This window comes from Notothenia rossii (assembly GCF_949606895.1).
Source record: "Notothenia rossii genome assembly, chromosome: 11".
Classification (NCBI taxonomy): domain Eukaryota; kingdom Metazoa; phylum Chordata; class Actinopteri; order Perciformes; family Nototheniidae; genus Notothenia; species Notothenia rossii.
Window position 1 is genome coordinate 25,857,771 of NC_136910.1, and position 12,205 is coordinate 25,869,975.

At 41.0% G+C, this 12,205-nt stretch overlaps 1 protein-coding gene and 1 long non-coding RNA gene across 8 annotated transcripts in view; both read left to right on the top strand.

Annotated features, from left to right (window-relative positions):
* The window catches only part of exoc6 (exocyst complex component 6), a gene marked incomplete at its 5' end in the record, with an annotated part of 95,737 nt that overhangs the window by 7,388 nt on the left and 76,144 nt on the right, over positions 1–12,205 (top strand). Inside the window, one exon of one of the 7 annotated variants that reach the window (XM_079658600.1) lies at positions 10,877–11,084. The exons of the other annotated variants lie outside the window; for them this stretch is intronic. Coding sequence (XP_079514726.1) covers positions 11,080–11,084 — 5 coding nt within the window. The remainder of the gene's footprint in view (positions 1–10,876; positions 11,085–12,205) is intronic. 7 annotated transcript variants of the gene reach the window in all.
* On the top strand, positions 238–3,423 carry LOC307024467. The gene is made up of 2 exons (XR_013803904.1): positions 238–3,108; positions 3,329–3,423. It is a non-coding gene; the product is annotated as an uncharacterized lncRNA (long non-coding RNA).

Genomic DNA, 12,205 nt, shown 5'->3' on the forward strand with positions numbered 1-12,205 from the left:
ATATATATATGTATATATATGTGTATATATATATATATGTATATATATATATATATATGTATATATATGTATATATATGTATATATGTATATATATGTATATATATATATATATATGTATATATATGTGTATATATATATATATATGTATATATATGTGTATATATATATATATATATATATATATTATATATATGTATATATATAGAGAGAGAGAGAGAGAGAGAGAGAAAAACAGCCATTAAGTTACTATTCAACAATCATCAAGTATGCGTATGAAGTCAAATACCTACATTAATTTATTACCTTAAAAGTGTAATGTTGATGCAGGTAAATGGTAAGTTTAGGTTATTAGGCAAGAAGCCAGTACTGTATGAGAACTAAGCTGTTTAGCGCCTTACAATGGCGTTTAGTAGTGCACTAGCTACCAACGAATAGAGCATGGCACCGCAGTAGGATGTATTTTAAAATGCTAGCAGTGGGCGTGCTTACACTGACATTTAATATCAAGGTTTAACATTTTAGACAATCGGGTATATCGTTGCATTATCCCTTGACCCAAAGTCAGAAGTAACTTAATCATTAATGTGTTTCACTGCACTATTTTCACTGTCTCATGGCATATCAAAGTTTAGCTATTCAACTTAGCTTAGAATGGCGTTTAGCGCCGATCTAAGAATGGTGAACACACGAGAGCAGGTGCATTTGCTAATGTAATGTAAATGATTATTATCAAGATTTAACATTATTGACAGTCGGATATAATTGTTACATTTCCCCTTTACCCGAAGGCAAAAGTTATTTCGAGCATTTCAGCCAAAACTATGTGTTAATATTAACAAATATACCTTGCACTGGCTGTGCAGCTGCGGGTGATGGTCTCGTAGATGAGTGAGCAAATTCGATGTGTTGCTCCCTTTCGCGGATACCTTCCGCCGGCATGTCCTGCACACGGGGGCACCGTCCTCCACCAGTTGCCCCTCGGAGTTTTTTAAATATCCAAAGTAGGACCACACTTCTGATCTTCTGCGCTTAGAAGGTGGAAAAATGGTACCATCGCGGCTTCCTTCTTCTGCTGCCATGCTTAAAGTGAGAGAGTGTGATAAAAGAACCTAGGACTAGTGGTGCCTGCGAACGTTCGAAAGTGTCACGTGTGTGGTGTAGAGCTCTAGTAACGCACATAGATAACATTATGTTTTGAAATGCAAAGTATTTAGCGCGGTAACAGTGTAATACAGTGTAACCGTGGGAGTATTAGGGAAATGAAAGCTCTCCCGGTGTAACGGTGTGCGGTAATTTAACCCAACGACATAACACCGTGTTTTGAAATTCAGAAGGTTATCTCACCGTTAAAATATTTTAGCGCGGTTACCGTCTACACCGGTAACCGTGACACCCCTAGGTCCGCCATATAGAGAGGCGAAGTCACGCCCATCTACTTCCGGTCCATGGGACCCCGGAAGCGAAAAATTATACATTGAATTCAATGGAGAGAGAAAACGTATCTTTTGATCCCGTTTGAATTGTGCCACGAACTACACATATGATGTTCGTCAATCTTAAACAATCATTTCCATGTCAAAAAAGTCACATTTTGTCGTAAAACTGTTGAAATATAAGATTATGAAAAATACGCGACTACAAAGACTACAAATCCCAAATCCCATTCTGGGTCGCGCATGTGATGTCACAGGCGATAATGCTCCAAGTGGTTGAGACTCGTAATTAAAGCGAAGAAGAAGATTTCATAACTGATTTATTCCCTCCAATAAATATAAGAGATTGCTCCAATAAATTCACTTTTACAAGATGCCCGTGTGCTTTGTACCATGTTGCAGAGTCCTGCATCGGGTCGGGTATCCGCGGGTACCCGACGGGTGACCCGCAAAAAAGGTGATTTGCGGGTGGTATTTTTTCAAACGCTTTTTTCCGGGTTCGGTTCTGGGTAAAACAAAGATGATGCGGGTCGGGTTGCGGGTGTTGCATAATAAATATATTTAAATTATAATAATTTAGTTTAATGTTTAAATCCTCAGACCTCTCCCCCGCGGGACCGAGCATATTCATAACCTCTGCAGCGCATCTATCTGTTGCTGAGCGCGCCACATTCGAAATGGCTGAGGTGAAGCTCTCTAGCGGAGAATACAGCATTTTCAATAACTCTTCCTCAAGAGCGAAATCCAACGTCTGGGAGGCTTTTGGTGTCCTTCTAGATGGAGAAAATAACCAACATCCCAGGCTTTTTGAGCCAAATATGCAACTGCGTGTGTTAATAATTGCACGTTTTCACTGCTTATATATATGCGGGTTCGGGTCGGGTTGCGGATCTTGTGCCGGCGGGTCGGGTCGGGTTGCGGAACTAATTGGCAATATGTGCGGGTAGCGGGGCGGGTTCGGTATTGCACGTCGCGGGTGCGGGGCGGGAGCGGGTCTTGAAAATCAGACCCGTGCAGGACTCTGCCATGTTGTAATCACAAAAGTGATCATACCACTTGCTCGTTCTATCGCTTCCCGTCTGATGAAAGGACCAGGAATCGCTGGATCAGACATATCAGGTAATATCATAGGTAATATACATGTTGTGCATGGAACATAGTCAAGTTAGCTACCTAGCTAGTAGCGACGAGTAGCGAGCACGTTAGTTAGCATTACATTACTAAGCCTTGTCATTTTTTGTAGCCTTACAATGAAGTTATTATTTTATTACATGAAGTACACCAAAATGTTAAACAGTAAGAGTAGTCATCATGGTAAGTATTTCGTGAAACATTTGAAGAGTAGCCTACTCCGCCCTCCACCGGGTGCTAAGGAAGCAGTTCAGGGAGAGTCGAAGGAAGGAAGGCAGGCAGGCAGGCAGCTTTGCATGACATTCTTCTGGACATGTGTCATTGTGATGACAGTGAGGGTGAGTCAATCTGTTGGTTGGAAAGACAGTAGTTGAGTGATTACTGAGAGAAAATTATTAAAATAGATAATTATTCAGTGTTATTACTTTAAAGTGTTGTTACTGACCTTTTTCTCTTTTATTTTCTTTACCTCACCTGTAACTGCTGAGACCCTGAGGAACATGCACACTGGACTGACCTGCTCTGGCAACCTGATTTCCACTGTACGTAATAGTATTTGGTTATGGTATATTATTTATATACATCAAAGGCACAATGCACCCCCCAGAGAGACACATGTATTGAGTGTGATATTTTGCATAGGTCATGTGAAATCATCTTTACATACTAGAAAACTGTAGGAGCGGCAACTTGTTTTGAAATTGAATTTTTAATATCCGATAATAAAGTTGATCTGTTTTCTTTATTCTTCTCTCTTCCCAGCTCCATCCATCACCATTCTCTGTTCCTGCAGGTCCTGCTTGCTAATCAATGCTCATATGTTTTTACACAATTACAAATAAAGTCAATGTACTGTATGACATGAAGTTGTGCTTCATTCTGAGTCAATAATAAATTAATTCTGCCTTCAACTGCAAAATGATTGTGGACTGCACCGACATCCATGTAGCTGCCCCCCAGTAAGATGAACCAAGCAAAGCTGACACTCAACATACAGCTGTGCTCTTAAGTTTACATGAAGAAATTGTGAAATATTGGTAATTATTTGGAAAAAATGACTGACGATGCAGAAAACTTTTTTTATTTAGGAACAGTGGTCAAGTGAAGCATTTATCACTACATATGTGTCACACTTAAAAGGCCAAACACACTGGCCAAACACACCTCGTTTACAACTCCCCAGTTGACAGCCATGACTCCGTCTTAATTGTACCCCCCAAGCACCCTCTTCATGGAGTGGATGAAAGTCCCGACCTCAGCACAGCACCAAAATTGCTGGCTGTCAACCTGCCCTGCCTGTGTAACTGCCACTGAGGATTTGTCCGCTGTCCTACGGTGGCTGTCTGGATGGCAGCTTGCTGGTCTCTGCTCAGTCGCATTGAGGCAAGAATTGCCTCAAGCTCCCGACCCCCATGCTCCTTCACCAGCTCCGGCACTTTGAAAATGGCCTGATGTTGAGGCTGCAGCTCTGGCTCAGGTGACAAAAGCCATGCCATGCCACGCTGCGCCCCTCAGTGCAGACCTGAACCATTCTACTTCCTCAGTGGCGATGTCTCTGGCCAGTGGGTTGTATGTCTCCTCTTGCTGTTGGTAGAGTTGAGACACCGGCTGGACTACTTTTGAAGTGCCAGGCTTCCTCCACTGGCACTCAACTTCTGTGGAGCTGATCTGCCACATGGCAAATATTGCCAATGCTGCAGCGTGGCTGCATTTGTACATCCCCCGTGCACAACCACAGACAGCGCTCTGCATTGCGCCATCCTCTCCCATGTAGATCTGTACAAATAAAGTAAGTACCATGTTTGTTAACATGCTATAATAGATTGAATGAGCAATACAAGGATGGTCCGGATCTGGGGGTGGGAGGGTTTATTTTCCCATAGTTTTGTCCTCTTGTCTGATTGTTGTTATTGTTTGTTTTTTCTGTATTTTTTGTAATTTGTGTTGTATTGGTTGTGATTATACATTGTATTTTTTTAAATGTGTATTACATTTTTGAAAAACATTTGATAAAAAAAAAATGGATTTGGTCAGGATCTAGACTCAGTGTGTAGTTTATGAATTAATCAATGCTCTCTACATTAGGAAAACACATACCAGAAGGAGTCACACACAGCTGTGCCTAGATAACCAAACAAATTGACAAGATAACCAAAATCCTTGAATCTACACACAGCAAATAAACTCAAATGACACAACGAGATGTAAAAAGGAGATCACACATATAGTCGATATAAAACTGGCCGCTTCAATCTGAAGAGCAACTAAATCAAAACACGGGAGTGTACCTTGTTCTTGTGAACACTAATGTTATCCATAGCATACACACCCGTATACAGTACACCCGTTCTAGGTTCTGATTGGCTCTCTAGGTTGGCACTCTAGCTTCTGACTGGCTGTCCAGGTTGTCAATCACAACCGTGGGCATATTATACTAGTCGACTCGTAACATCGCTAAACTTTTTTTCTTGACGGTTTTCTCAGTCAACTAATGCTAATGATAACAGTAACATAAATTAACACAGCCCTGCACACTGCAGTCATTATATGCCGGGTCTGTGGTTCATCATCTTCTTTTTCATTCTCCTCCTTATTGACTGACATTAACGTTAAACATTGCACTTATGTTACTCACCGAAACCTTGTAAAGCCGGTCCCGCATGCTGGCTCTTACAGAACCGACTAACTCCCCTTTCGTGTATGTACAGCTCTCAACATGCCCAGACTTATAGTGATTTTCACCTCGTTTTATACTTTTATTCTCATTCTGAAAGAATGAGGTGAAATGTGCCAACGTGACGGCCATCTTTGTGTTGGTGACGCGTATTGTGCGGGACCAGAGACATGTAGTCCACTGAGCGGCTTAACACAAAAAAATGTGTTACTTCACAGTTTTACGAAACATTTTTATTTTTTTGACTTGCAAAATGTTCTTTTAAATTGACAAACATCATATGTGTAGTTCGTGGCACAATTCAAACGGGATCAAAAGATACGTTTTCTCTCTCCATTGAATTCAATGTATAATTTTCCGCTTCCGGGGTCCCAGAGGCTCCCCTGGAAAGGGAGGGACTTCGCCTCTCTATTGGACAACTCCGGACGGCAACCCAAGTAGGACACTTGACACAGTGGCTTTTGGCAAAGCTCGAAAAAAAAACTCGAGAGGGATGAGTTATTGTTATTACAACGTGACTTCACTATTATTTAACAACTGGGTTCTTTTATTTGGGGTTAAGTACATGAGAAATGAATTTAACTTCTGTTAGACAGCTATATACCATACTTTTTTGCACACATTCACAGTAAATATATATATTAGTGGTGGGCATAAATTAATTTTTTTAATCTAGATTAATCTCACTGTATTCTTGGAATTAATCTAGATTAATCTAGATTAATTCCAAACATAACGTGGTGGTAATTAAAAGCCTACAAAATTAAATTATGTAATTTAAAATGACATAACGTAGTGTTAACTGTGTTCGTTATTCTCCCGTCCAGGAGAGAAGCTTTAAAAGGAGACTAAATGGAGTCTCTGTGAAAGTTCAATTGGGTACTTTAATTAAAAAAGGCGCGGGTTGGTCACAAGCATGATATTGTTCAGTCAGACAAACAGCTGTGATCTGGCTCTCGATAGGGAAGAGAAGAGAATGGATCTCTCCTCCGGTGCTGTTATATATCCTCTGCTGGCTCCTCCCCGCAAGCCGGCTCGCCTCGTCTCCAATGTCCGTTATTGCATTTAAACAGAGGATAGGTTCTTTTCACATTCACTATATGCTTAACACGCCGTTTCTCCTCATATTCTCTTTCATCACTTTTCATTTAACACATTCTAAACACTGTAATTAATACTCTAAACAATACTTCTCGGCTCGTTTGATTTCCGGTCATTCCGGATGTTGTCACATGCTACTCTCGTCTGTAAACAATAATGTATTCAAATAAACTGTACCTTAATTTAATATTCAGCATGGTAGTATCTCGACATCTATAGTTGTAGTGTTAAGTCAGTAGGCTTCGGTTTGCACCACTCTATATCATTTCGCTACTAAATTCACCTCTTCAGGAAATCGTATATTAGCCACATGCTACATGCTAACCGTAGATTAAGGATTTTCAGAATAAAAGCTTAACTGCTTGTGCACAAGAATTTCTGGTTTTTCAGTATAAAAGAGCATTAAAACTGACGGCATGTTTAAACTACATTTCCCCATTAAAACATTGATTTTAATTTCTAACAGTAGCATACCTAAAGCGAAGGAGTGAAGTTCCCAGCTAGCATCGATGAGGTGTACTGTAACGCCGATGTAGTTGTCGTTGTTAACGGACGTCCAATGGTCCCCAGTCAGTGCTACAGACCTCGCCTCTACCATCTTCTCAACTTTCGTAGCTTTCTCTTCTGCGTGCTGGTCATGTATTCTCCTTATGATAGTTCGCCTCGCAGGTAGTTTGTAAGATGGGTCACCTGTGGCCGCCTGGAGAACAAGCTTGAGCCCGTCATCTTCAACCACGCTAATGGGCCTGCAGCTGGTGGCAATCCACTGAGCGAGGAGACTAGTTAGCTTGGCTGATAGAGCTGTGCTGACGGGCTTGCCTCGGTTGCACTCAAACATAGTTGTTTGACGACGAGTCTTCCCCCGCGCTACATCAGTGCTTGGCCCGGCATCTTCCGCATTAGCTAAGGGATGCTTTGCGTTTAGGTGGTACTTGAGACTGGATGAACTCCTACAGTAAACTAATTCCGCATTGCACAAGATGCAAACAACCTTATTTTTGTCGAGGTTTCCATCGGGAAGCTTCTTAAAAATAAATTTCCCCTGAAGCAAACCCGGCGGCTTCATACCTGCTGTATCCATGTTAGCATGTCACGTTTAATGTGGCTGATTTGACCGGGGTCAGATCCATAGACCGTAGAAGAAACACAGGTCAAAGACTCGCTCTCGCCCCCTACAGTGCAATTCGGCTAGGTATACATCCGCGCTAAATTATCAAGGTGAAAGTCATCATAGCTTGCGTAGTATAGACCCAGCTCCCAACCCAACTTTGAGAATAGATTAACGGCGATATTTTTTTTTATCGCCGACAAGAGTCTCACGTTAACGCAGCACGTTAACGCCGATAACGGCCCACCACTAATATATATATATATATTAGGGGTGTAACGGTTCACAAACATTTTGGTTCGGTACATTTTCAGTACAGCATAAAAAATGATCACAAAACATAAAATATATATATATTTTTATTATTATTAAACTGTGAATAATGTATTCACTCAAATAAATACAAAATATAATAAAATGAACATTAAGGTGCAGCATTTTGATGAACTGAAATAATCTGTATTTGAACTTTACTGTACTCGTACTCACAAAATATAAACTATTAGTTTTGGGTTTTTAATTATTATTAAACTGGGAATATTCACTCAAATAAATACAAAATATAATAAAATAAACATTACGGTGCAGCATTTTGATGAACTGAAATAATCTGTATTTGAACTTTACTGTACTCGTACTCACAAAATATAAACTATTAGTTTTGGGTTTTTAATTATTATTAAACTGGGAATATTCACTCAAATAAATACAAAATATAATAAAATAAACATTACGGTGCAGCATTTTGATGAACTGAAATAATCTGTATTTGAACTTTACTGTACTCGTACTCACAAAATATAAACTATTAGTTTTGGGTTTTTAATTATTATTAAACTGGGAATATTCACTCAAATAAATACAAAATATAATAAAATAAACATTACGGTGCAGCATTTCGATTAACTGAAATAATCTGTATTTGTACTGTACTAGTACCTAAGCAGCCAGTTTGACATAATTACTTGCTTATCATTGTATTATCATGTTTTTTTAAAGAAAAATTAACTTGTCCACATTGCTTGCCGAAAGGGCAGATCTGCTGGCACTAACAATGTCTCCTGCTGTGGAGAACACCCTCTCGCTAGGGACAGAGGTAGCAGATACAGCCAGGTAGCGCTTTGCTAACATGGCAACATAAGGATATTTGGCGTTTGTAATAGCTTTTGCTCGGTCTGAACTTTTTGCGAGTGGTGGAGGCTTAAATGCTAGTGGGAGTTGGGTTTGCACTTCAGTCTTTTTTCTTTTGGTACCGGTGATATTCACGTTCGGGTGATGCTTTTTCAAATGAGTGTGCAAGTTTGATGTATTGCCAGCCGCGTAACCAATGTTAGTTGAAAAATGCCGACAAACAGCTTTGGTTCGGTCCACCCGTCTTTGTCCGTCATCCTTGTACGTAACTGCAAAACCAAAATGTTCCCAAACCGGAGACTTCAATGTTGCTGGAGGATTTTCGAGCTCAACTTTATCTGCGTTCGCCATTTCGACAGTTCCTCAAATTACTGACTAAATTTGAACGCATCCCTCTGACCAGCTCTCATAGTATGCCTCTCGTCTAATGAAATGACTTGCTCGCTCTATGGCGCGTTGAACCCAATGTTAGCAAATTACTCTGAATGCTGCGACGCAGCACCTGAGGTTACTTCCAAGAAGTTGCTCGCGTTCTCAATTTTTTACGTTTAACGTTATATTCGTTCGGTACACTTCGGTACACACGTGTACCGAACCGAATGGCCCGTACCGAATAATTTCGGTACGGGTACGTGTACCGTTACACCCCTAATATATATATATATATTTTTTTGGACGCTCTCGGCTCCAATTCAGGGCGTTCCGAGTTGAATATGGCCGTCAAATGACGGCAAGACGCCCCCCTGGCGGAAACACTGATTAAAGGTCATTGTTATTTCTTGTCTTTTGATAATCTACCTTCCATTTGTCCTCTGTCAAATGAGCTGACTTCAAACTCTCCTGCAAATTATTTGAAAATAAGGATGAACATTTTATTAGGTGAAGCAACATCTGATTTGTTTAACAAATTGTCTCCAACTGTTGGTCCCTGCATGGCTCCACAGAGGTAAGGTCTCTATGCACAGGTGATATGTACTAATTTATACTAATACAAGCAACTAGGAGAGAATTGGTGAAACATTTGCAAAACAGGTGCAAACAATAATCAATACTGCTAATTTGTTTCTTTTGGTAACCGTTTAGGTAAAAACGTCACAGATGTTTTTTGTGTTTGCCAATATTGAGTTTGATTTAATATTTAAAAAATCATATTTTCCTTCCTCTATTTTCCATCATAAGCTTACATTCATTTAGTCAAGTAATTTAAATATGACAGCAGAATACCTCTGCTGTCTTTTCATCAATATATTATAGGTCTCAGATATATACAAAACATGTCTCTGAAGTGTCTATTTCAGGCTTTTTCCAAAGTGCTGATTCTCTGTCGGTTACTTTAGATGAAAATAAGGAGCCACCACCCACGCTCCTCTGAGAGATATTTAGTTAACAAGAACACAATGGTGCTCTAGGAGGAGATTCAGGTCAATTACCGCAAACAGTGACAAGGATAATCTAATGTTGTTTAGCTATGTTAACAGTCATATTCATACCCCATGGACACTTTTTACATTCAAATATTGTACAAAGACTGCAAGCAGGGTTTCCCACACACAGACTATACTTGGGCGGGCCGCCCAGGTATATTTCACGACCCATTTAGGTTTTTTTCTTTTTTTTCTTATTATTATCTTTTTTCTTTTATTTTCTTTTTTCGTCCGCGACCACGACGCCATCTGCGATCGATTAACTTGTGGACAATGATCCCTCGCTCTACGCCTCCTGTACCCAGTCCCAGACTGGCCATCGGGAGGACCGGGGGGTTTCCTGATGGCCTGGCCTGTTAAGTGGCCGGCTGGCCTGAGGATTTTTTGAGTGACTGGCTGTCTACATGATGTGTCATACAGATCATAAATCAAAGCCGTTGATTGGTCTCTGTGTGTCATTCAAGCTCTGAGTGTTTAGATAGTTAACTTGGTCTAAGTTCTCTGTTACCTCATTCACACCAACGCAACTCCGGTTCAAGCTCCGTGCTAGAGCTTTTCAGGTTCAGAACCGGTTCTTCGGTTTAGCTCCGGCTCTTTTCACACAGCCCAGAGTCCGACTGGTGCTGCGTCATTGCGTCATCGTTTGCGTCATGACGTGCCTGCTTCATAAAGCCGAACCGGGCGGAAACCCCTCACAGCTGAAACCGACAACAACAACAATGGCCGATTGTACTCCAGCTTCCTCTGTACCTCTTCGGAAGACCAGATTCCCAGTAGGTAGCTGGTCTCTTCAGTGGACCACTGCTGCTTGTTAAGTATCTCCATCGTTGTGTACAAACTGGATAAAACACCGTCTTTTTGTTGTTGTTCAGGAGTTGATCCCGCCCCTGCCCCTGCCCCCGCCTCGACGTAAGCGTGACGTATGTGGTGCTTTTGCTCTGGCCGGATAATTTTTTGGTGCTTGAAACAAACCGGATTCCGGAGCTAAGAGGCTGCTCCACTGCGGTGTGAACAGGGAAACCCGGTGCTTTTCAAGCTCCAGCTCCGAACCGGCCCTGAAACAACGTTGGTGTGAATGAGGTATGTGGGTCTCAAACGGTTTGGTCACCATTTATGTAAACACATATTTCCATTTGAGGGTGTCAGTGTTTTTTCATATTGGAAATGGTATGTTATTGGTTATGGCCATAATTTTATGATTATTGAAATGTATACAGTTCTGTTTCATATAGATGTTCCCATAGATCTAGTCTCTTTATTTTCCCCTCAAGGTGCACCAGATTGATGCATTTAACTCCGGGGAGCATGCCCCCGTACCCCCCTAGAGGATCTGAGGTCCACCCCCACTTAAAATCACATGGACAGGTTCCTAAATACATTTACAATTAAAAAAATAAATAAAATAGTAACCCATATCCATATGTTTATTTGTTGGTAGTTTAAACTATAGGGCTATCACTATGGGCCCTGCCTGTACCTGTTCGCTTTGCCATCGCATGAAGGGTCTGCTAACAAGCTACCAACAGAAAGGTTAATGTTAATGTTGTTGCACGTCACAAAGGCGCCTCAACCCTCCCCACCTGCTACCACCACCCCCCCAAGTATATTTCAGATCTGTGGGAAACACTGGCAAGGGATATTATTTTTTCAATAAGCTTAAAGTTACACTTGCTAAATGAAGTCAAATGTACAAATGTAAATGCTGAACTTGCCCATATATTGTAAATGTACCTATATAGAAACTATATGAAATATTCCATACAGTGATTACACTGATTCAGGATAACCATACTTGTTAATTCTAGTTCTTGCAATCTCCCGAGCAGTAAAGGGCAGTGCATTTGAGCGCTGCCTTGGCGCATTTACAGCGTCCAGTGCATCCCTTCCTGCAGCCACAGTGGATTAGTTCATAACATGACTTTGATGCCTCCTTAAGAGTGGTCTGTTCCCTCCTTCACCCAACCCCAAGCAGTAGGGCTTGGCAGCACAGGGTTAGGAAACTGACTGATTCCAAATGTTGGCCTGGTAGGTTGTGCGTTTTACATGTTGTTCTAGAGCAGCTCGTGTTGGAGGGGTGTTCTCCAGAGGCCTTGATTTCTGAGTAAAAAGCTGTTGCCTTGCTTCATTCATTTCCACGATGTCACTGGTTCTATTGTACAACAGAACCACAAAACGCTCCAGCAGCAACATGGAGGGCTCAC